Source organism: Chiloscyllium plagiosum, chromosome 43 (assembly GCF_004010195.1).
Source record: "Chiloscyllium plagiosum isolate BGI_BamShark_2017 chromosome 43, ASM401019v2, whole genome shotgun sequence".
Classification (NCBI taxonomy): domain Eukaryota; kingdom Metazoa; phylum Chordata; class Chondrichthyes; order Orectolobiformes; family Hemiscylliidae; genus Chiloscyllium; species Chiloscyllium plagiosum.
Genome location: NC_057752.1, coordinates 8452104 through 8478264, shown reverse-complemented (window position 1 = coordinate 8478264; position 26161 = coordinate 8452104). Strand labels below are relative to the sequence as shown.

The window sequence follows — 26161 nt, the reverse complement described above, 5'->3', positions numbered from 1 at the left end:
GGCACGCCTGAGACAGAGGTATTGGCCAGGGAACAGGGTGGTGTGTTGAAGTGGCAGGCAACTGGAAGCTCAGTCTTTTTTGCAGGACAGAACGTAGATGTTCTGTGAAGCAGTCACCCAAGCTATGCTTTGTTTTCCAAATGTAGAGGAGATTACTTTGTGAACAGCAAATGCAGTAGATGAGATTGCCTGGAGATCAAAGTTTCAACTTTGATCTCCAGCATCTGCAGACCTCACTTTCTCCTGCACTTCTCACAGTCTAGTCTACTGCATTTACTGCTTACAATGTGGTCTTCTCTACATTGGAGAAATGAAGCATAGACTGGGTGACTGCTTCACAGAACATCTACGTTCTGCCCTCAAACAAGACCCTGCACTTCCAGTCGTCTGCCACTTTAACATACCACCCTGTTCCCTGACCAACATCTCTGTCTCAGGTGTGCTGCAGTGCTCCAGCAGAGTTCAGAGAAAGCTGAAAAAACAGCATCTTATTTTCTGCTTGGGGACATTGTTTCTGCTACTATCTCTTGTGATCTTATGCAGCAAGTAGTTGACTGTCAGATATTGTTTTTTTTTAAATGGCTGCTTGGTTATATCCTACTTGTACAATAATCTCTTTATAACCAGTCCTCTAATTTTACTGAATAGAAAGAGGTCATTCACCCCAAATCTGCACAGACTTTTTAAAAGAGCTGTCTAATTAGTTTCTCACACTTTCTTTCCATAGCCTTGCAAATTTCTTATTTTCAAGTACAATGGAAGTCAATTATCATGTGATTCAAATACCATAATTCACTTTTTGCATGGGTGCCTCATGGTTCCCAAAAGAGGTAAATCTTTAGTTAAATTGTCATTTTGCTAGTTAAAAATAGGAAAAAATAAAAGTTATCTTATTAACATAATTCACCTATATGATTACTTCACTTTTTGGACCCCAACATGTAGTTCCACTGTGCATGTTCAATCCCCTCTAGAAAAAGTGACTATTAAGTCTGCTTCCACCACCTTTCAAATCATTGCAGGTTATAACTTTCTTAAAATCTATTTTCTTCACTCCCTTCCTGTATTTTATGTCTTGCCTGTCATCTTAATTATGTTTTCTTTGGTTACTAATCCTTCTGAAAGTTTTTTCCTTATTTATTCTATCAAATCACCCTCAGAATTTTGAATGCCTCTATTAAATCTCCCTTCAACCTTCTCTGCTCCCATATACTTTAACCTCTCCACATAACTGAGTTACCAAATATTGGGTACTGTTCTCGTAAATATCCTTTGCACCATCTCCAAAGTTTTGACAGCTTCCTACAGTACAACGCCCAGAACTGGATACAATGCTCTAACTGGGGTAAACCAGTGAAAAGTTAGTATCATTTTCTTGCGAATATGATGTATGCATCCAGGTATTTATAAAGCCCAGGATGTCAGTTTGGACTTAGTATTTTTGACTTGTCCTACTTCCTTCAATGAATTTATCTGTTTCGGTCATGGTTACATATATTTTTCATCTTTTTCAGAGTGCAATTGAGTCTCTGTTTGGGGCTTCCATGACAGGAATAGCATATTCTCTCTTTGCTGGCCAACCTCTTACTATTCTGGGCAGTACAGGTCCTGTGCTGGTGTTTGAAAAGATTTTATTCAAATTCTGCAAGTAAGTTACTGTTTGGAGGCATTTATAAAGCTGCAAAGCAATGCAGGGTGCGTATTACTTGAACCAGTATTCCTCTGAGTGAAAAAGCCTATGTAACCATTGACAAGTTCCAAGAGACCCCTTCAAATATTAGAACATCCACATGTGCCAATGTCTGGAAGACCACACCAGCTACCCAAATCAAAACTGTACTAACATTGTTGAACATATTTTTGTTTAGAAACATTTAATAAAATAGCGTGCCAGTAAGCCAGCTCTCAATTTGGAATAGTACAGAAATTGGATTGTCTTACAAACCTCAAAATTCCAGAGCCTGAAACTTCATTTTGAAAAGCTTTGGCTCAAAGAAACAAATCCTGACATCAGTAATCTGTTTAAATTAATCAAACAATTTGAACACCACATTTTTCTTCTGTACAGTTCAGATTGTTTTTCAAAGTTTTGTTGTAATTTTTAGTGTTGGAAGGAAAACTTGTTAAGCCAACTAGGTGCAGAAACATAATTATTAGCAGATACAACCATGCTTCAGCTCTTGTCATTTTACCTGTATATATTTGGTTTCATTATATTGTCACACTCTGTGCCTTTCCCATTAGTTCCCCACATTGTACTCATCAATACACAGGCTGAACTTTTATGATATGGAGAGCTTTCATGTCATTGTGAAAGTGGCTCTCAAAGCTCTGCCTTTCAACATGGCAGCTAACATTTTTGCAGGGGCAAGGAGAGTATGGAGAGATTCCATATTGTATATCAGGTTCATGGCAGCAACTGCCAATATCAAACAGCAGCTGCCTCCAGTCATTTATGTTTTTCATCAGCCAGGACTGGAAAAGATGGCATGCAGATTAGGCTTGGTCTAAACTATGCAGATTTGCTTGAATTAATTGTGTAGCCTTTTGAAGAGGTAAGATACTTTTATGGATATGGTTGCAGGACACTTTTGAGGGAGGTCAGGTACCCTTTGGGATTGTGAATAGTTGAAACAGATATACGTAAACAGTCCATAAACACATTTGAGCTGTAACCAGGAACTGATAACAGAGCTGTTAAGCTGTCAAGGCATTTAAAGTTCCTACCACTTTAAAATATTTTTAAATATTTTAGCAAGTGAGAGGGCTATGATTACAGGATTAGCACTGCATGACTTAGTTTTCATTATCATAGCCGGGGTCTCTTGGTTCATAGTTTGATTGACAGCTTTAAGTGATTATAGACCATTTGAGATAGGATTATGAATTCAAATATTTGTTTTCCTAAGAGATGAAAGGAAGATAAGCATAGTGAATGGGTGTTTATCAATGAGTATTTTTTTTTTAAACATAGTGAATTCTCAAAACATGCTTAAAAGTTTTATTTTATCTTGTCTCAGTGTGTATCCTGAGGTGTCCTCATGTTGAATACTGGGTGGGTTTGCATGATAAGTGTAATGGCAAAGGGTGGTGGAGTGGAGATGATGCATGAATTGGCACTATTGGCATAGAGAATATAAAGAGCCATGTGGGTGGAGGGCATAGGTTGGCAGACAGGCTATAAAAGACCATAGGTTTGGGTACTAGAGCATAGGTTGGCATAAGGACTATCAAGGGCAACATTCCCTTGAAACTGTGCTGATCTAAAGTTCCATGCATGGGGATCAGTGTCAGCATGCCAATCACAGCAGTGACTTAAAGTTCTAGAAGTTGCTGTCACGCACAGATTTCAGAGGTCCATGCATCAGAAAGAAAATCAGAAGGAACGCTAATCAAGGGCCATGGAGGGTGGGGGGGGGGGGGGGAACAAAAACAAATTAGCAAAGATCCATGGTTGCTGGTGGAGGGAATAGGAGCTTTAAAGTGCCATAGCAGCATGGGTTGACATGGAGATTATATGGGGGTTGTGATTTATTTTCATCCACAACTTGGAGATGTTGCTGGCAAGACCAGAATTTGTTGCTTATCCCTAAATGCCTTTGAAACGGAGTGACTTGATGAGCCATTTCAGAGTCAACTGCATTTGGGTTTGGAGTCACATGTTAGCTAAATTCAGTAAAGGTGTCAGATTTCTTTCACAATAAGGACATTACTGAAGCAGATGAGGTTTTGTAACAATTGATAATAGTCTCATGAGCACTATTACTGAGAATATAGATTTATAGATTTATTACCTAGCAAATTCCACTACCTGCTGTAGTGGAGCCAACTTAAAATAGGTTCAATCATTTCTTTTCCCCCCAAGAAGAACTAACAATAGATTTGAAGAGAGAAGCACAGAAAGCACAAAATCTTTTCTTACCAGAAGGACCTGATGCTAGGTTTCAGCCAGTGAGCTGAAGTTTAAGGATTAGTTATAGAACATACACAGGCTTAATGAAAAAAGAAAAAAAGTTTAGGAAGTGGTGCAGAATACTCAAGCTAAATGGTTACCCAAAATTTAAATCCCAACAGAAACATGAGGCAGAAACAGGTCAGCGAGACATATCCCAGTTTAGAATACAATTCTTATAAAGATGACCATTTAAAATACTGCTGGAAGCACAGAGAAAAAGAAGGTTGATCTTTCAGAAGTTAAGTAAAACTTTTAAAATGATTGAAGAATTTCAACGCAGAACAAGCCCACTGTAAAAAATAAGAATAAAAAAAGTCATAGAGAGAGTCCGAAACAAGAAAGAAATTCCTTTACTGAAAAAAAAGTTTAAAGAACGAAACAGATACAGCTAATAACTTTAGAAATGAAGAATTGAATTTAGAAGACTTTTTTCTGCCATGAAGATTTAAACAAAACAATGGACCCCCAAATTTGACATAAGATGGGGAATTATGGAGAAGAAAAATTCTAAAGGGTTGCTTCAAGATTAGACAACAAACCTGAAGCACAAGTTAACATTTTTATTCTAGTGGAGATATAGTCAATGATATGGGAAAAGTGTGGAATAGATGAGGTAGTATTCAAATATGATTACAAAAATGAATATCAGCAAAATAATTGGGACAAAGACTTAAGAGGTGTAGTATGAGAAGTTTTGAAAGGTTTGGAATGGGAGTAACTTCACCTTATGTGATATCAGAGGTCATATGGGAAGGACTTCCTGCTTAGCCTCCGATGAAGATGGTGATGTCTTAAGTACCTTGTGTAAATCATTAACAGGCTGTACTAATTACTGTTCAGAATGCAGATGCCTCAGCATCTTTCCTAGTTAGGTCTGACTAATTATGATGGGCACCAACCTTCGGTCCAAATCTTATACTACCTAGATACAAATTCACCTTAGGCCAAGGAGATGACAGTCTCTGTGTTGACTAGAAGGATCCCATCTGAGCTGAGTTCCAGTTCATACTTCTTAAAATGGAATAAGGAAAATCAATAGGAGAATCCTAAGGATGACTGCTGAAGTAAGAGCCTATTTTGAGAGATTAGGGTGCCTTGAATGCAAATTTCACCCTTGCCATAGAAGTATTTGATTGGGTTCCAAAGAAGAGATCACAAAGTGCTCCACTCCTCATTACTGATATTTCACCTCCAATACAAAATATCCTAAAACATTCAGTCTTAAAACAAGGAAACTGGTTAGATATATCAATTTCTGCAAGATAGAATATGTATTAGCATTCATCATATTAGAGCAAAACCTGTTGAGCCGCACTCTATCTGACTTGACAGATTTGCTACCCTAACATAAATGTTTAAAACTGCAGATCTAAACTTTGTAGACATTTGTACTATGTTGTCTGCCCAATTTAAATGCATCTTCTCCCACTCCCCTATTCTAGCAAAGCTACCATACTTGCTTTGTATGCACTTCTACAGCAGGGAAGATTAGCACAGCTTGAGTTAGTAAACTGACATTGATGTCGAGATGACCATTAGAATTCAGAATGTTCCTCTTATTTGACTTAATTTTGCATTTCTTTTAATTGGATTATCTCTTTCCTTTTTGTAGGGACTACAATTTATCCTACCTGTCCTTGAGAGCGAATATTGGACTTTGGACATCTTTCCTGTGTATCTTGCTTGTTGCCACTGATGCAAGCTCTCTTGTTTGTTATATAACTCGTTTCACTGAGGAAGCATTTGCTTCTCTCATCTGCATAATCTTCATCTATGAAGCCCTGGAAAAGCTGATCCATTTGGGAGAAATTTATTCTTTCAACATGCACACAAATTTGGACCAACTTACTCAGTACTTGTAAGCATTGTCATTTATATTTCTTGCCAACATTTTCCCCTCCTGCAGCATTAACAGTCCAACTCACTTGCCCCTCTACCTAGCTCTCCCTTCAAGCCACCTATCCACTCAAACCATCTATCATTCAGTCATTCATCCACACAGATGTGCATCCATTCACTTATGTTCACTCTAAACATCTAAAGTTGCCTTATTGTAAGCAGCTAGTGCCATACAGAGGGGGTGTGCCAGCTGCCTTGATTCTTTTCATTGCTTTCTGCATGATTTCTGCACCCAGACAGTTCTTCTGAATGCTGCGTCAGAAGTTGAAGTTTTTAAGTATCCAGTTAAATGCAGAGTTTTCTGCTTGGTCAGTGTCAGAGGCAGCGGTTCCAACACTGATTGGAGGTTTTGGGCCAGTAAGAATTTGGAGGTTGTTTCACTGTGTATGCGTCTAAAGCCATCACTTTCAGTCCTGAAAAGTGCCAGTATATCTCTGATTATTCTGGAGTGGCAAGGTATCTCAAATGTCTGAGAAACATACGAAGCATTATGAGTGTTCATTTGCCACTAACAGCATGCTACTGTTAAGCCGAAAATACAGTCCATTTTCCATATAAATGACTGATTTGTTTTTTGCAGTGGATGAACTTAACCCTGATGTAATATGGAATACTGTCATGCTCAGTCCTATTCTGGACTTGAAACTTATTTTACATTTCAAAACTGTACATATAGGATGGAAAGGATGGCTGCCCAAGATCACCTAACTTCTTTTATCGATTGGAATCGCTCCCCCCATCTTGAGAGGACAGAGAGAAGCACCCAGACTGATGTGAACCAGTGCTTTCCCTGAAACCAATCAAAAAGCTGTCAATTGAATGGGTCATTCAGAAACAAAGACACTGACTGCCTTAAAACCCATAATCTATTAGTGATAGTGATCACAATTCGGTTATGTTTACTTTAGTGTTGGAAGGGGATAGGTATATACTGCAGGGCAAGAGTTATGGTTGAGGAAAAAGCAATTACGATGCAATTAGGCAGGATTTAGGATGCATAGAATGGGGAAGAAAACTACAAGGGATGGACACAATTGAAATGTGGAGCTTATTCAAGGAACAGCTACTACGGATCCTTGATAAGTATGTACTGGTCAGGCAGGGAGGAAGTTGTTGAGTGCGGGAGCCATGGTTTACTAAGGATATTGAATCTCTTGTCAAGAGGAAGGAGGCGGCTTATGTTAGGATGAGAAGTGATGGCTCAGTTAGGGTGCTTGAGAGTTACAAGAAGCGCTTCACAGGAGGCTCCCAAGCATTGAGGATGTCACCTAGACAGGGGACGAAACGTTTGCAACAAAAATTTCCAGCTCGGCGAACAGAACCACAGCAACGAGCACCCGAGCTACAAATCTTCTCACAAACTTTGAAGTTACAAGTTGGCCAGGAACGACCTAAAGAGAGACCTAAGAAGAGCCAGGAAGGGATATGAGAAGTTGTTGGCAGATAGGATCAAGAAGAACCCTAAGGCTTTCTATAGGTATATCAGAAATAAAAGAATGACTAGAGTAAGATTAGGGCCAATCAAGGATACTGGTGGGAAGTTGTGCGTGGAGTCAGAGGAGATAGGAGAAGCGCTAAATCAATACTTTTCATCGGTATTCACACTAGAAAAAGATAATGTGGTCGAGGAGAATATTAAGATACAGGCTACTAAACTAGATGGGATTGAGGTTCAAAAGGAGGAGGCGTTAGCAATTCTGGAAAGTGTAAAAACAGGTAAGTCCCCTGGGCCAGATGGAATTTATCCTTGGATTGTCTGGGAAGCCAGGGAGGAGATTGCCGAGCCTTTGGCTTTGATCTTTATGTCGCCATTGTCTACAGGAATAGTACCAGAAGACTGGAGGATAGCAAATGTTCAAGAAGGGGAGTAGAGACAACCCTGTTAATTATAGACCAGTGAACCTTACTTCAGTTGTGGGTAAAGTGTTGGAGAGGGTTATAAGAGATAGGATTTATAATCATCAAGAAAGGAATAAGTTGATTAGGGATAGCCAACACGGTGTTGTGAAGGGTGGGTTGTGCCTCTCAAACCTTATTGAGTTCTTTGAGAAGGTGACCAAACAAGTGGATGAGGGTAAAGCAGTTGATGTGGTGTGTATGGATTTCAGTAAGGTGTTTGATAAGGTTCCTCATGATAGGCTATTGCACAAAATACGGAGGCATGGGATTGAAGTTGATTTAGCGGTTTGGATCAGAAATTGACTAGCTGAAAGAAGACAGAGGGTAGTGGTTGATGGGAAATGTTCATCCTGGTGTTCAGCTGCTAGTGGTGTACCACAAGGATCTGTTTTGGGTCCACTGCTGTTTGACATTTTTATAAATGACCTGGATGAGTGCATAGAAGGACGGATTAGTAAATTTGCAGATGACACTAAGGTGGACGGAGTTGTGGATAGTGCCGAAGGATGTTGCAGGTAACAGAGGAACATAAATAATTGGGCCGAGAGGTGGCAAAAGGAGTTTAGTGCGGAAAAGTGTGAGGTGATTCACTTTGGAAGGAGTAACAGGAATGCAAATACTGGGCTGATGGTAAGATTCTTGGTAGTGTAGATGAGCAGAGGGATCTCGGTGTCCAGGTACATAGATCCTTGGAAGTTGTCACCCAGGTTGATAGGGTTGTTAAGAAGGCATACAGTTTGTTAGCTTTTAGTGGTGGAGGGATTGAGTTTCGGACCCATAAGGTCATGCTACAGCTGTACAAAACTCTGGTGTGGCCGCACTTGGAGTACTGCGTACAGTTCTGGTCATCGCATTATAGGAAGGATGTGGAAGCTTTGGAAAGTGTTCAGAGGAAATTTATTTGGATGTTGCCTGGTATGGAAGGAAGGTCTTACGAGGAAAGGCTGAGGGACTTGACGCTGTTTTCATCAGAGAGAAGAAGGTGGAGAGGTGACTTAATTGAGACATATAAGATAATCAGAGGGCTAGATAGGGTGGACAGTGAGAGCCTTTTTCCGAGGATGGTGATGGCTAGCATGAGGGGGCACAGCTTTAAATTGAGGGATGATAGATATAGGACAGATGTCAGAGGTAAGTTCTTTACTCAGGGAGTAGTAGGGATGTGGAACGCACTGCCTGCAACAGTAATAGACTCGCCAACTTTAAGGGCATTTAAATAGTTATTGGATAGACATATGGACGAGAATGGAATAGTTTAGGTGAGATGGGATTCAGATTGGTTTCACAGAGCAGCACAACATCGAGGGCTGAGGGGCCTGTACTGCACTGTAATTTTCTGTGTTCTATGAGATATGTAATTTACTCAAATACTACTCACTTTTTCAGAAAATGATTGACATATTAAGAAATCACATGAGTGAGTCATGATGCTGTCTACTTTTAAAATTAGCTGGAAGATGTTTGCAGACAGTTCCACCTGAAAAGCCATCAATGTAGCTGCAAGTATTTTCCAGCAGCCCTGGTAATTAGTAGCAATACCCAGTAAGCAGAGATGCAGATAGAATTGAGGACTCCTCTAACTTGTTTCGGTTAAAGTTACTCTGAGAACCGATCTCCAAAAGGTCAATTACCAGAAACCTGCTTCACAAGACCTTCACTTTGACTTAAGAGCAGTAAAACTATACAAGGAGCTATAGTTCTGTTAGACAGGAAACTCAGACTGTAATGGGGTGTGTGTTTGCTCTTTAAATCCCGAGCAAGTGCGTGAGAATAAAAACCCGGTTCATTTTTAAACTCATCAAAGCTCACTATTGGAATCATTTCATAGGGCGCACACACACACACACACACCTCTTCCTGACGAAACATAGGCAGTTCCACCCAGAAGCCATCAATGTAGCTGCAAGTATTTTCCAGCAACCCTAGTAATTGGTGGCAATACCCAGTAAGCAGAGATGCAGACAGAATCACAAAACATAGGCAGTAAGGGAGCACATACATTCAGTCCATGACAGACTTGTAGGCTGGAATAAATTCATTGTAAATGAGCCAACTCTGACTTTAAGAGAAAGTTGGAAGTAGCAGGGAAAAGTGAGATAGCCAAAGGTTTGAATCAAAAACAAAAAAAAATTACAGCAATAATCTTTGTGGATACTAACCAAAGAAGGTATAATATAAAAGCACTTGTGCAACATGAACAATTAATTGACTAAAATTAGCATTAACATAGAACAGCTGAAGGCTATAACTAAGCAGGTAGGACTAAATATACACAATAAAGCACAGAAGCCCTCAAGATACTAAAAAAGCTAGCTGAGCATCTTGGCCTCACCATGAATTTGATTAGGTGGAGCATACAGAATCTAAAACAGATGAAGTAACTCAAATTTGCCTGGCAGCATGGAGTGTAGAGTTTCAGGCAAAAGAATAAGACAGGAAAGGGGAGATCAAAGAGAAAGAGAGAGAATTCCAGGAGAGAAAGGAGTGGAGGAACATACTTTCCAGCTTGAGCAAGAATTACAGGCAGAGAAGGGAACTGAGACAGATTGGGGCAGCTTGAATTGACTTTACCCAGTGGTAATTTAAATCACCTTAGCCCAAAAAGAACTTTAATTTCCTAACATTTTCCTGACTCGTCCCCAAGTTTGAAGAGGATGTGGAAATCTTCTTCACAGCCTTTGTGAAACTGTCTAGTCAGTTAAAATGACCAGCAGAACCTTGGACACTTAAGATACATGCTCTGCGAGTAGGAAATGCACATGAGATTTATTCTATGTTACCTGCCGAGAGTTCTGCTAGTTAGGAACAGGTGAAGGCTGCGATCCTAAGTGTCTATGAACTTGTATTGCCAACAATTCTGAAACAAATCCCACTCAGACACTCCTCAAATTCATTTGACAGGTGGGTGCACACCCTTAAAATGACTGCATCCATGAATGAAGGGTTAAGAGCATTAGTACAAATAGGGGTGTCCAAAAACTGCCTTTGTGTACAGCCTTAAAATTCACATAGACAAACTCCAAGATGTTGATAGTGGGGGATATAGCAATGGTAATACCATTGAATGTCAAGGGGCACTGATTAGATTCTCTTTGTTGGAGATGGTCATTACCTGGCATTTGTGTGCCACAAATGTTACTTGCCACTTTTCAACCCAAGCTGAATATTTGTCCAAGTCTTGCTGAATTTGGAAATAGACAGCTTCAGTATCTGAGGATTCACGAATGGTGCTGAACATTGTTCACTGATGATTGCACATCCCCACTCTTGACCTTATGGAGGAAGGTTTAAGTGTTCCCTAAGTAAAAAATTCACCTGTAAAATAAGTTGGTCATTGGTGTAGTAATGGTCAGGATTTTCTGAGCTTACCGATGGAAAGAGTAGATCCATTGTAGGGATTCCTGATGAAGGGCTCCAGCCAGAAATGTCGATTTTCCTGTTCCTCGGGTGCTGCCTGATCTGCTGTGCTCTTCCAGCAACACACACTCAACTCTGATCTCCAGCATCTGCACACCTCACTGTCTCCTCAGTGTAGGGAATGCTCAGTTACAAGGAGCTGAGAAAGTCTATAACATCTTAGAGCGATAGTGTGATTCAGGATCAGAGAGAAAAAAATAAAAGCGAAAGGGCTTTACAGCAGTCAAGAGAACCTATATACAGGTGAAAAGAAAATAGAACCAGTAAAAGCTAAACGGGTATAATCAAGCCAATTCAATTTAAAGAGGCCAGGCCAAACCAAGGTACTCAGAATTTATGATGAATTAAGAGCTAAGTCAGAAATCTGGTTAATAGACACCTACTGCTTTCAGGATTCAAAAGTTCTCAAACCAGCAGACAAAGAGTGACGAAGATGTCTCACCTAGTTGGGTGCCAAAATGCAGTGCAGCAGAAGCTGACTACTGAGCTATGGGCAGTTGTGTGCCAAAAGACATGGCGCAGATTGGAGAAAAACTCATCCCAAAGGAAACAGAATGAGGATGGAGTAATAGTTCTGGAGCATAACCTGATAGAGGAGCAGCACTCCAAAAGCTTGTTATTTCAAATAAACCTGTTGACTATAACCTGGTGTCATGTGACTTCTGAACTTGAATCCCAAGGAGTGTTGACCCACAAGACAGAATATGTAATCAACATAACCACCACTCCCTTAGTTAGAAAAGGGCTTTTAAATTGTAAGAAGGCAAACAATGAGGGAGACTTGTTATCTACTTCTAAAATGAACTGAAGCCGTTTACAGACAGATCACCAGACATCTGTTGAAGTAGCTACAAGGCATTAAAGTGAGTGAGGTAGTTAACAGCAAGACCTTGGAAGTGGGAGATACCAGTTAAGAAGGACTCTCACCCTGAACCTGGTCCAATCAAATTTCATCTGAGAACCAACCTCCTGAGAAATTCAACTGCAAGAAACCTCATGGCCTGCTGAGAATCCATTGCTTTACAAGACCCTTGCTTCAACTTCAAAGCACCGAAACTACACGTTGGCATGAGAGAGATTGGAGATTGTAAACCAGAGCCTGAGTAAAACATGAATTGTAAAAGTGTACTATCGTTATGTATGTGCAGGAGAACAAATGTGTGAGACATTGCATTATAAATCCGGGTGTGAGGGAATAAATAACTTTATTTTTAAACTCTCAAAAGCTTGCTCCAGGACTTATTTAATCAGGATACACTCAGACGGACTGAAAACATGCATCAATTTCAGAACAAAATACGCTGATCATGGGCAATAAGGTAATACACATTATATCTGACAATGTTCTTTTTGCCATTCTGTCTGAGCAGTTTGTGCAAAAATGAGGAGGAGAGTCACAGTCAAAGGGACGTAATTAAGGCAAATAATTTATGACTATTTGAAGTATGTAGATCAACTACATTTGTTTAAAATAACAAAGCACTTATCAGGTGAAATGCATTTTAATTATTTCTGTGCTAATACCTTAGAAAAAATTGGTTCAAAATGAACAGGTGCATGCTCATCTAATTTCAATATAAATGGAGCTTAATTTTCTGTTTCTATTCCCCTTAGCTGTATATGTACAGAGCCTCGTAATCCTGACAACAGAACTCTAGCGTACTGGGAAAAGCACAATATTACAAGATCATCAGTTCCTTGGGCAAATCTAACTGTCAGTGTAAGTATTTTTAAAAATTGATTTTTCAATTAGTTATTTATTTGGGAAATGAATCTGACTCAGAATTACGGTTAATAGAGGGTTGTGGACAGTCTATTAATTAGGCCAACTGCAGTGGAAAAATAACAAACTTCTGATCATAAGCAGCACAAGGGTCCAGATTCACATTCTCAAATAGGTTTTCACGCTGGGCATTGCTGTCATATTGAAAACAACAAATGCTGAAGATCACAGCGGGTCAGACAGCATCCATGGAGAGAGAGCAGCTAACGTTTTGAGCCTAGATGACTTCATTTGCATTTGCAGTAATTTGCTCCTACATTGCTGTAATATTATAGCAGACGATTAATTACAGAGGAAATACTTGCTTTGCATTTGTGTTGGTAATAAAGTCTCCAGAGGACTGTGTTTATACGCTACATATTGATATCTGTGCAAGCAATATTAACAGGAAGGAAGTGTATTCTTTTGAAGCACTTTAATGAAATCTGAGTAGTAGCGAGTTTGGATAATGTAAAAATATTTGTAAAAACTAAAACTAAAATATGCAAACTGTACGGAATACTACGATAAATAATTGTGCAAAGTGTTTTTTGAGTTGAATTTGTAAATGAAATCAGAAAACGTAACTTTAATTCTTCATTCAGCATCCTCCATACGTTGCTGCAATAACTTTGGGGAAGTTATGAGCTGAATAAGCCTCAAGATCTCTGCCATTGCAACCATTTTTTTTTCCTTTGCTTCATGTGTACTAAGTTTGGAACAGAGATGTTATTGCACACCTCTGGAGCAGATGAAACTTGAACCCAGGCCTCCTGGGTCAGAGGTCAGGACACTGCGACCGTACCACAAGAGTCCTCTTGCAGCTTTTCTATAGGAACCAGTTAGATTAGACAGATAGGGTGTCAAGTGTGAACTAATCCAACCTGACCAGGTTATTGTGCTTTCTTATCAGGTTTCCCAGGAGACTAAAGTGTTGATACAGATTGGCACAGAACAAGAACCCTTCAGAAAATATACCAGGGCTGTCCTTTTCAGAGCAAACATACAAGAAAAGAGAAAAAGAAAAGTTTTGTTTTTTTAAGATTGTATGGTAATTACCTGGGTTAGCTTCGACTTGCTACTCTTGAAATGGGTATTAGGTTAGCCACGTCTTCAAGTACTCTGGCCTGCAATAAAACCCACAATTATACATTCTCAGGTCTCTGTTATTTCTTCCCACTTTACTTCAGGATTCCATTAGGTCCTAGCATTTTGTTGTGCTTTAGCTCAATTCCTTTATCTTTTGATTTCCTTTCATATTTATTTCATCTCACTTCTTTAATCAATTCAGGATTTCTCTTTTTTTGAAATATCAATCGCTCTTGCAAATAATGAAGCAAAACGTATTTTGTGTATCCTCGCTAATTTTTACTTTTGTTCAATTGATTCTCACTGTTTTGTTTATTCCGGGTTTCCACCTGTTGGTATTTCATGCACGTTATATTGAAATTTACAGTTTAATTTATTCATTATAAATTTATGTACCATTGTTCAAATCTTTTGAAGATTTAATTTCCTGAAAAATATCTTTGTTTCATAATGATTTTGGCTTATAGGTAAAACACTCTAATGTAGATTAATCATATTTGATTTGCCATTCCGCCACCACCGACATCACTCACCAGAACACTGCCAACGATATTGCGAATGTCACGTGTTACGTCACTTCCTCCCCCGTGGATGCCACCGAAGGCACCGCTGCTGCCCCCTGACCCCTATGGTGAGAGTCACTTCCATTGGTGACATCATCCACGATCCCAGAACCACACCCACTCCAGATACAGTCTCTGCCCCCACTCCCAGATCCAGCCCCACCCGAGGTCCTGCCAAATTTTCACTATTCTCCCAAACTCCCCCTCACTGAGAGTGAACGATCAGTTCTCAGCAAAAGCCTCACCTTCATACCCCCACGCTTCCGGATCAATGAATTCAACACAGTTGCGACATTGAACTTTTCTTTCGCCACCTCCACCTCTATGCTTACTTTTTTCATCAGGACTCCTGCCCACCTTCCGAAGACCCCTTCTCCTGCCTCCAACACAGCCCATTCACCTGGACACCCCATGGTGGTCTGTTAGCTGCCCTCTATTTCTTCATTTCCAACTGCCATTGTGACATTGACCGCCTCAACCTGACCACCCCCCCCCCCATCCACTCCAACCTCTCACCTTCGCAATGCACAGCCCTCCACTCCCTCTGCTCCAACCCCAATCTCACCATTAAACCAGCAGACAACATCTTAAAACGCATAAAAGTGGATAAATCCACAGGACCTGGTCAGGTATACCCTAGAACTCTTGGGGAAGCTAGGGAAGTGATAGCTGGGCCTCTTGCTGAGATATTTGTATCATCGATAGTCACAGGTGAGGTGCCGGAAGACTGGAGGTTGGCTAACATGGTGCCACTGTTTAATAAGTGTGGCGAGGACTAGCCAGGGAACTATAGAGCAGTGAGCCTGACCTCAGTGGTGGGCAAGTTGTTGGAGGCAATCCTGACGGACAGGATGTACATGTATTTGGAAAGGCAAGGACTGATTAGGGATAGTCAACAAGGCTTTGTGCGTGGGAAATCATGTCTCACAAACTTGATTGTGTTTTTTGAAGAAGTAACAAAGAGGATTGATGAGGGCAGAGTGGTAGATGTGATTTATATGGACTTCAGTAAGGCGTTCAACAAGGTTCCCCATGGGAGACTGGTTAGCAAGGTTAGATCTCATGGAATACAGGGAGAACTAGCCATTTGGATACAGAACTGGCTCAAAGGAAGAAGACAGAGGGTGGTGGTGGAGTTGCTTTTCAGACTGGAAGTCTGTGACGAGTGGAGTGCCACAAGGATTGGTGCTGGGTCCACTACATTTCATCATTTGTATAAATTATTTGGATGTGAGTATAAGAGGTATAGTTAGTAAGTTTGCAGATGACACCAAAATTGGAGGTGTAGTGGACAGCGAAGAAGGTTGCCTCAGATTACAATAGGATCTTGACCAGATGGGCCAATGGGCTGAGAAGTGGCAGATGGAGTTTAATTCAGATAAATGTGAGGTGCTGCATTTTGGGAAAGCAAATCTTGGCAGGACTTGTACACTGCTTAAAAAATGTGTTGCTGGAAAAGCGCAGCAGGTCAGGCAGCATCAAAGGAGAAGGAGAATCGAAGTTTCGGGCATAAGCCCTTCTTCAGGAATCTGAATAAGCTTATGCCCGAAACGTCGATTCTCCTTCTCCTTTGATGCTGCCTGACCTGCTGCGCTTTTCCAGCAACACATTTTTAAGCTCTGATCTCCAGCATCTGCAGTCCTCACTTTTTCCTAGGACTTGTACACTTAATAGTAAGGTCCTATAGAGTGTTACTGAACAAAGAGACCTTTGTGCAGGTTCATAGCTCCTTGAAGGTGGAGTCGCAGGTAGATAGGATAGTGAAGGCGGCGTTTGGTATGCTTTGCTTTATTGGTCAGAGTACTGAGTACAGGGGGTGGGGGTTGTGTTGCAGCTGCACAGGACATTGGTTAGGCCGTTGTTAGAAGACTGCTTGCAATTCTGGTTTCCTTCCTATCAGAAATATGTGTTGTGAAACTTGAAAGGGTTCAGAAAAGATTTACAAAGGATGTTGCCAGAGTTGGAGGATTTGAGCTAGAAGGAGAGGCTGAACAGGCTGGGGCTGTTTTCCCTGGAGCCTTGGAGGCTGAGGGATGACCTTGTGGAGGTTTATAAAATCGTGAGGGGCATGGATAGGATAAATAGACAAAGTCTTTTCCCTGGGGTGGAGGAGTCCAGAACTAGAGGGTATAGATTTAGGGTGACGGGGGAAAAGGAATAAAAGGGATGTAAGGGGCAACTTTTTCACACAGAGAGTGGTACGTGTATGGAATGAGCGGCATTTGGATGGGTATATGAATAGGAAGAGTTTAGAGGGATATGGGCCGGGTGCTGGCAGGTGGGACTAGATTGGGTTGGGATATCTGGTCGGCATGGACAGGTTGGACCAAAGGGTCTGTTTCCGTGCTGTACATCTCTGTGACTCTCTGACAAGGCGGGGGGGGGGTGGCGCTGTGGCAGTTTGGCGCACCAACCTTTACACCACTGCAGCCAGGTGCCAACACGCAGGCACCTCCTGCTACTGCCCTCTTGACCACAACCTCACCTCCCATCACAAAACCATCATCTCCGGGGACCTCCCACCCACAGCCTTAACTTTATAGTCCGAGAACACCACACCGCCCGGTTCTACCTCCTACCGAAGATTCACAAACCTGACTTCCCCGTTGACCCATTGTCTCAATCTGCTCTGCCCCACCAAAGTTGTCTCTGCATACCTTGACACCGTCCTGCCCGCCTTGGTCCAGGATCTCCCCACATATGTTTGGGACATCACCCACGCCCTCCTCCTCCTCCAATGACTTTCAGTTCCCCGGCCCTAAAGCCTCATCTTCACCACAGACATACAGTCCCCGTACACATGCATCCACCAAGACCTGCCTTTCTTCCTCTCCCGCCGACCCAACCAATACCCTTCCACTGACACACTCATTCGATTGGCTGAATTAGTACTCATCCTCAACAATTTCTCCTTCCAATCCTCCCACATCCTCTCGATGAAAGGCTAACCATGGACACCTACATTGGCCCCAGCTATGCCTGCCTCTTTGTTGGGTACATGGAACAGTTCATCTTCCGCAGCTACACCGGCACCATTTCCCACCTTTTCCTCCGCTACATCAATAACTGTACTGGCACCGCCTCGTGCTCCCATGAGGAGGTTGAACAGTTCATCAACTTCACAACCACCTTCCACCCCGGCCTCAAGTTCACCTGGACCATCTGTGACATCTCCCTCCCCTTCCTGGAACTCTCCATCTCCAGTTCTGGCGACCGACTCAACACGGATATTACTACAAACCCACCGACTCCCACAGCTACCTGGACAACACCTCCTCCCACCCTGACCCCTGCAAAAACACTCTCTCTTATTCCCAATTCCTCTGCCTCCATTACATCTGCTCCCAGGAGGACCGATTCCACCATAGAACATCCCTTCTATATTCTTCTTCTTCAAAGACGGCAATTTCCCCTCCCACGTGGTCGACAATGCCCTCCCGCATAACTCCTCCACTCCCTGCACCTCCGCCCTTGAACCCCACCTCTCCAATCGCAACAAGAACAGAACCCTCCAGTCCTCACCTTCCACTCCACCAGCCTCTGGATACAATACATCATTCTCCACCATTTCTGCCACCTCCAAACAGACCCAATCACCAGGGATATATTTCCCTTCCTGCATTCCGGAGAGACCATTCCCTCCGTGATTCCCTTGTTAGGTCCACGACCCCCACCAACCCACCCTCCACTCTGGCACCTTCCCCTGCCATCACAAGAAATGCAAAACCTCCACCCATACCTCCTCCCTCACCTCCGTCCAAGGCCCCAAAGGATCCTTCCACATCCAGAGATTTACCTGCACTTCCACACACGTCATCTACTGTGTCTATAGCTCTCGATGTGGTCTCCTCTACATAGGGGATACAGGACGCCAACTTGCAGAATATTTCAGAGAACATCTGAGACACTCACAAAGCAATCCCACCGCCCTGTGGCCAAACATTTGAACTCTCCCCACCCCCACTCCGCCAAGGACATGCAAGTCCTGGGCATCCTCCACCGTCAAACTCTAGCCACCCGACACCTGGAGGAAGAACGCCTCATCTTCCGCCTTGGGACCCCCCAAACCCAGGGCATCAATGTGGATTTCACCACTTTCCGCCCGCCCCCCTCACTCCTGATGAAAAGCTTATGCTTAAAACGTCGATTCTCCTGTTCCTCGGATGCTGTTCTTTTCCAGCACCATACTCTTCCATTCTGACATGCCTCAGGATTTGTGTGGGACTTTTACTTGAAGCCCCTTTCTAGTATGGGTTAGGTTATCGCCCAATATATTATCTCCCAACATTCATGCCAAACTAACATCTGTGTAACATAAACAGAAGTTGCTGGAAAATCTCAGCAGGTCTGGCAGCATTATGCAAAGAGATCAGAGTTAACATTTCAGATCCAAAAGACCCTTCTTCAGAACTGATGGTAGCAAGGAAAAGGATACTTTTTTATTTGCAGAAGATAGGGTGGGGTAGCGGGGAGAGTAAACGATGGGTGATGATTGAGCCCAAAGAGAGGGAAAACAGTTGGACAGACAAAGGAGCAGTTAAGGGTCAGTTTGGGGCATTGAATAGCTGCTGACAGGACTACTTAGCTGACATTGGGTTATGTGTGGTAGCAGCCCATGTGATGACAAGGCCTAGTGTGTGGGGGTGGCAGAAAGCAGGAGGAAAGTGCTCAAACCTTAGAATTGTTGAACTTAATATTTAGTCTAGAAGGCTGTAGGTTCCCAAGCAGAGAATGAGGCACTATTCTTCCAGATTGTGCTGAGTTTCAGTGGAGCACTCAGCAAGCCTGATACAGAGATGTTGGCCAGGAAACATGGTGTGTTGAAATGGTAGACAACTGAAAGCTCAGGGTCATTTTTGCAGACAGATGTAGGTGTGGGCTTTATTTCCCCAATGTAGAGGAGACCACGTAGTCAGCGACAAATGCAGTAGACTAGATTGAGTGAAGTACAGGTAAAGTGCTGTTTCACCTGGAAAGTGTGTTTGGGACCTTGGTTAGTGAGGAGGGAAGAAGTAAACGGGCAGGTGTTACACCTTTTGCAATTAAAGGGGAAGGTACTGTGGGGCTGTGGGGGATGAAGGAAGAGTGGACCAGGTTGTCCGAGACTGAACAATCCCTGCGGAAGGCTGACAAGGGAGGGGTGGGGAATGTGTGTCTGGTGGTGGCCTCCTGTTGGAGGTAGCAGAAATTGCAGCTACTGATCCTCTGGCTGTGGATCTTGGTGGGGTGGTAAGCGAGGACAAGGGGTCTCTATTGCTGTTGTGGGAGGAAAGAGAGGGAGCGAGGGCCGAAGTGTGGGAGATGTGTCAGACCAGGCTGAGGGACTTGTCAATTACAGTGCTGGGGAACCCTTGGTTGCGGAAGAAGGTGGACATTTCAGAGACCCCCTTATCAAAGTTGACATCATCAGAAAAGATGCGATGGAGATGGAGGAACTGGGAGAATGGAATAGCGTCTTTACAGGAAGCAGGGTGTGAGGCTGTACAGTCCTGGTAACTGTGGGAGTTTGTAGCCACCCTATCCCCAGAAATAGAAACAGAAATGTCGAGGAAGGGAAGGAAGGAGTCAGAGATCATGGCTGTTTGCTAAGCTCGAGTTATCATATCTCTTGAGTAGAACAGCTTATGCAGGCTCAATATTTTTCTCCCTACGGTGTAAGAATCAAAGACAATCTAGTAAGCAAGCAGTAGACCAAACAAATCAATGTTTGAGATTATACTAAATCCTGTGGGCCAGAAATCCAGGGCACGTTAAATATAATCTGTTTTATTCTGTTGGTGTTTTCTTTGCATCTCTGAATGAAATACCAATGAATAAGCTTTGAAATTACTTTATCAAATAATCCAAATATATTTGGAATATGTACATTTAAGACAGAGATGAGAAGGAATTTCTTTTCTGAGGATAATGAATCTGTGAAATTCTTTACCTGAGAGGGCTGTAGAGGCTGGGTCATTAAATATATTTAAGAGTGAGATGGACAGATTATCAGTGAAGGAATCAAGGCACATGGGGAAAAGGCAGGAATGTGGAGTTGAGATCATCAGATCAGCCATGATCTCATTGAATGGCAGAGTGGACTTGATGGGCTGAATGGCCAACTTCTGCTCATAGCTCATCTAGTTCATATGTATCTAGAACAAATCAATATTTTTATATTTTTAAATGAGTTAAACTCAATCTACACAAACTGTTAACTGAATTTTTGATGTGGCAGTGTGCAAAACTCAATGATTTAAATCCTTAGTATTAGGAAAAATAAATTGGTCAGCGTCATATCTGGCTGGTTGATCAGTGAGATGGGTAACAATTGTGCAGGTATACCTCTGACAGTGGTCTCAGCATATGACAAAATGTCTGAAAAGGATGGTTGTCCCAATTTGGTCCTTTTTCCCATTCGTGGTGACATAATAGAGATTGATCGAATGGTAAACAGAGGATACTATCCACTGAAGAAGCCTATTACCATGGCTGTCCAGAAAGCTAGTACAATGCAAATTTTTTAATATGATCTGTTTGCTGCTTTTCACATCCAGGACTGTAGGACATTTCAAGGTGAATTTGTTGGTCCTTCATGTGGTCACCACGGGCCATACACCCCAGATGTTCTCTTCTGGTCTGTTATACTATTCTTTTCTACATTTGCCCTGTCAGGATTCCTCAAACAATTTAAAACAAGTCACTATTTTCCAACAAAGGTATGTGCAATCTGTTTCTCCAGCTTTGTTCTTTGAAAATAAATGTTTTCCTAATATTTTGCAGGTTTGCATTTGTAGGAAATACAGCTTTAAACTTTGATCTAGTTTTCCAGCTTTAATGTTCAGCTGTATGAGGGTATGTAGCAATCTGCTCCTGCTGGTGCTGCTGACGTATATCAGAAGGTTTTGTTCAATATAGATGATCCCTATCTGGAGAGTTGAACCTATTAGTATAAAATATTTGTTCTTTTGGATCCAGTTTCATTTTGGCAAAGGTATTCTGTAGCCTACATTTACTCTCCAACCCTCTGCATCCTTCCTTTGTACATTCTTTATTTCACAAGAAGCTAGGAATGACACTTGGTGTTCTCAGTGAATGAACACACCACACTTTTGCATTTATTTTTCTAACAGAGGCATTACCCTGTTCCATTAATTTTCCTGGCAGGTACGATCAATGATAAGTGATTTTGCAGTTTTCCTGACTATCTTATCCATGGTTCTTATTGACTATGCCCTGGGAATTCCATCACCTAAGCTTCAAGTTCCTAGTGTCTTTAAGGTAGGATTGTAGTTGAATTTTATATATTGTTACATATTATTTAAAAATAACAGCACAATCTTAGAGGTGTTAAAGATTAAAGACAATAAATTGAACCTATTTAAAGTAGATCACATTGTATGACAATGAGGCATGAACTGGTGCTCAGAAAGAAGGAGAACAGTTTAGATTATGCTTCTTCTCTCATAATGTGGTGATTATTCAATTGCCTAAAAATTTATGAGAGGAGAAACTGGAGATAGTTGTTGTAGGTATGTTCACTGAGCTGGGAAGTTGTTTTGCAGACATTTCATCCCCTGTCTAGGTGACATAGTCAGTGCTGTGGAGCCTCCTGTGAATTTGCTGTACTATGTCTTCTGAAATTTATTTGGTTTCTTTTCTGCTGCTTCCAGTTGCTTGTTTCAGTAACCGGCGTAATGGGTCCAGGTCAACGTGTTTATTGATGGAGTCAAATTTGTGCTTCTTGTCATCTGTGTGTATAGCTGCTAAGGATAGTTGGTCATGGCGTTCAGTGGTTAGTTGGTGTTCATGAATGTGGATCACTAGTTGTCTGCCTGTTTGTCCTATATAGTGTTTTGTGCATCCCTGCATGGAATCTTGTACACCACATTTGACCTGCACGTGATGGGGACGATTTATGGGTTGTCATGAATCCAAATGGGCGGAGAGGTTTGGCTGTCAGTTCTGAGATGTCTTTTATATAAGGGAGCATGGTTGGTGTGTTGGATCGTGGCATGTCCTTGTCACGCTGTTTGTTTGACAAACATCTGCGGCTGAAGTTGAGGGGATATCGCTCTTGGCAAAGACTTTATAAAGGTATTCTTCTTCCTCTCTTCACAGGTCAGGAGTGCTGCAGTGTGTTGTAGCCCTTTTGAGCAGGGTCCTAATGCAGCTTCTCTTGTGTGTGTTTGGTTGGCTGTTGTTATAATTCAGGATCTGGTCCGTGTGTGTGTGGCCTTTCTGTACACTATTCTGTGTTCTTTCTACCATCACATCTAGGAATGGGAGTTGGTTGTTAACTTCCTCCTCATAAATTTGACCCATGAGCATGACGTTGATAATCTGGTGTGCGCTCTTGATTTCAATTCTTTTCATAATTTCAAAAAGTGTCATCCACATATCTCATTCAGAGTTTGGGTTGGATTTGTGGGAGGGCTGTTTGTTCTAGTCTTTGCATCACTGCTCCTGCTATGATCCCATAGGTGGGTGAGCCCATAGGTGTCCCATTGATCTGTTCATATATCTGGCCGTCCCTAGTAGCTATACACACACACACACAGACATCAAGGACCACAAATTTGACTGGGCAACACAACAATAATAGGACAAGCCAAACAGACGACAGCCAGAGAATTTCTAGAAGGCTGGCACTCATCCACGGACTCCATCAATAATCATGTTGACCTAGACCCAACATACCGACCACTGCAACAAACAACTGGAACCGGCAACCAGAAGCAGTGAGAATGAAACCAAATAAATTCCAACCAACAGAGTACAGCAGCACTTCACAGGAGGTTCCACAGTACTGAGGATGTCACCTAGGCAGGGGACAAAACATCTGCAAACCAACTTCCCAGCTCAGTGAGCATACCTACAACAACTGGAACTGGCACCCAAGCTACAAATCTTTACACAAACCCTGAACAGGGTATGTGTAGTTTTTTTTTTAAACAGAGAATACTATTAAGTAGTATATGCACGTGTAATGTATAGTATTTTCTGAACTTTAGAACCAGTCAACCGAACTGGAATGATATCTCTTCATCCATAAAATGCCTCTCACTTAACCCTGTCCAATTGTTTGTCATAAACATTATTGATTACCAGCTACGTTGCTTGTTGTTCGGCTGATATTAGGAACCTTACAGCTTGCAAAACAATACCTAGGGTGGAATTTTGAGAGTCATAGAGCAGGTAAGGAGAATGGCAGGCAGGTGAATTTAGTCGAGTGAGTGTCAGACATTTAGGTTCTCACTGGTGGGATCAAGTTATGCAGTTAAGTTCGTCGACCTCAAAAGGAGGGTTGACTGTGCAGGTGTCAAGAATCTTACCTGCATGTATTAGCATTTTATTTAAAGCACAACTCGCTGGATTTAAATACCCTTTCCCAATAAGTTCTACCCAGTTGAAAAAACCATCTCTTCAAATACCTGAAGTATAATAAGTGACCTTTCACTTCTTCCTAGATTACAGGGTAAGTACTTGCTGCTTCATCCTTCAGGTGGTGAAGGAGCAGCGCTCCGAAAGCTAGTACTTACAAATAAACCTGTTGAACTATAACCTGGTGTTGTATTATTTTTAACTTTAAATGGTGGCAACATTGTGTTACACTACAATGTCTCCAAGTACAGTCAAAGCCTCAAAGGAGAGGAGGCTGGTTGCGTCTCTGTGCTAGTTTCAAGCCCAAAAGCAAAGGTGATGAGGCTGTCTTTGGCTGAGGGTCATATCAAATCTCAAATGGCAAAGGGGATGGTGGATCATTGGCCATCAGTGGACGGGGAACTATCTTTCCAGGAAGAGTAGACCTCATAACAGTTTCTGACTTGCCCAGAGGCATTTGGGCCATGGCTAGAAAGGGAGAGTCACAGGGAGGTGTCTCACAGTATTGGATAGCAGATGGTACATTCACAGTCATATGGGGAGTTGAATCTGGCAAAGTGGAAGTTAATGAGTCAATGTTGGGGAAGGTATGGTCTTAAGAGGAGCTGGGGCAGTCGTGGATTTTGATGGTGCAGATGACTTTAATGATGGGAGGATAGACGGCCAGGAGGGGCATTAGAACTTGGATCATTATGAATTCAGGGAAGTTGAGAAATTGGTGGGATTGGCAGAATCAGGACAAGGTTCCAAGATGATGGGCAACAGGAATTATAAGGCATTCAGGGAAATAAAGAATGAGAAAACCTTGGTATGTGACAAGAGGAGAGCTGAACATATTAATTCTAATGATAAAAATAAATCTCCCTGATTTGAAGTATGTGTCTAAAATCACTTTCAGACCTACAAAAGTCAGAGAAGGAGTTTTGGGGTGGAGTTAGGTTTTGTAGCTGACTGAAGGGACATCAAATGAATCTGGAGTCCAGTGGCTGAAGTATCCTGCTCAGCTGAGTTCAATTCACAAATATACAACATATCCTCAGAACGCATAGTTTCACGTTAAGAGAGATCCCATGAAATCATAGAGCCACAGTGCATTGTAGATATTTTCTAATCAACCTTTTCAGAGATGTTATTAAATACCTTTGGAGCAGGTGGAGACTTGAACCTGGGTCTCCTGGCTCAGAGGTAGGGAGACTACCACTGCATTGCAAGAGCCCTCACAGTACTTTGTAAGCTCATTACCATCTCATGATTTTGGATGCAGCATTAAATCTGTAAGGTGCCCCATTGGTACAGGCCAACTGTCACAAGGGATGCAGCCATGACAAGGGTAAGGGTGGAGATAAAGAGGGATGGGGCCAGTAGGGTTTGCTGACAGCTCTATCATGCCAAGGCAAGATTAGAATGGTTTTGCTGCAACCTCTCTGTGAACGGGAAGATGCACTGACATGCTTTGAGGATCCCAGCCAATGCACGCTGTCTCTATGCATCTGAACGTTTGATCACAAAGAGTCCTCAGGATAGATCTTACCATGATGTGCATGCTGTTTAGGGAGAAGGCCAGGTGGGGAACATTACTATCATGAAGCAAGCTTGCAGAGCAAACCTGAGAATGATGACAGATATGACCATAAGACGTAGGCCATTCAATCCATTGAGACTGCTTTGTCATTTAAGAAGACCATAGCTGATCTGATCATTCTCAAATCCAATTTCCTGCCATTTGCCCATAACCCTCGATTCCCTTACTGATTAAGGATTTGTCAATCTCAGCCTTGAATATACTTAATATCCCATCCATGACAGCCCTCCGTGGTTAGGAATTCCACAGACTCACTCCCCTCAGTACAAATTCCTCTTCATCTCAGTTTTAAATGGATAAAAATCCTTTCATACCTGGAAGTAAGCTAATGAACCTTCTCTGCACTGCTGCAGTGCCAGTCTACCTTTCCTTAGGTAATAGGACCAATACTGTTCACAGTATTCCAGTTGTAGTCTGGCTAGTGCCTTGTATAGTTTTAGCAAAACCTCATGACTTTTATACTTCAATCCATTGGAAATAAAGGTCAACATTCAATTTGCCTTCCCTGTTACCTGCTGAATTTGGATGTTAGATTTTTGTGGTTTATGCACGAAGACCTCCAGATCCCCTGTGCACCAACTTTCTGTAGTTTTTTTTTCTATTTATATAATATTCAGCTCTTCTATTCTTCC

General features: G+C 42.0%; 1 protein-coding gene across 4 annotated transcripts in view; it reads left to right on the top strand.

Annotated features, from left to right (window-relative positions):
• Nucleotides 1-26161, top strand: part of LOC122543353 (electroneutral sodium bicarbonate exchanger 1-like) — a 264715-nt gene that overhangs the window by 151128 nt on the left and 87426 nt on the right. For 3 of the 4 annotated variants that reach the window (XM_043681942.1, XM_043681941.1, XM_043681940.1), the window contains exons 11-15: nucleotides 1515-1648; nucleotides 5568-5813; nucleotides 12785-12890; nucleotides 21121-21282; nucleotides 21731-21844. In XM_043681942.1, the coding sequence (XP_043537877.1) occupies nucleotides 1515-1648; nucleotides 5568-5813; nucleotides 12785-12890; nucleotides 21121-21282; nucleotides 21731-21844 (762 nt within the window). Of the gene's footprint in view, nucleotides 1-1514; nucleotides 1649-5567; nucleotides 5814-12784; nucleotides 12891-13845; nucleotides 14063-21120; nucleotides 21283-21730; nucleotides 21845-26161 lie in introns of those variants that run through there. The other variant, XM_043681943.1, reaches the window with a different exon arrangement.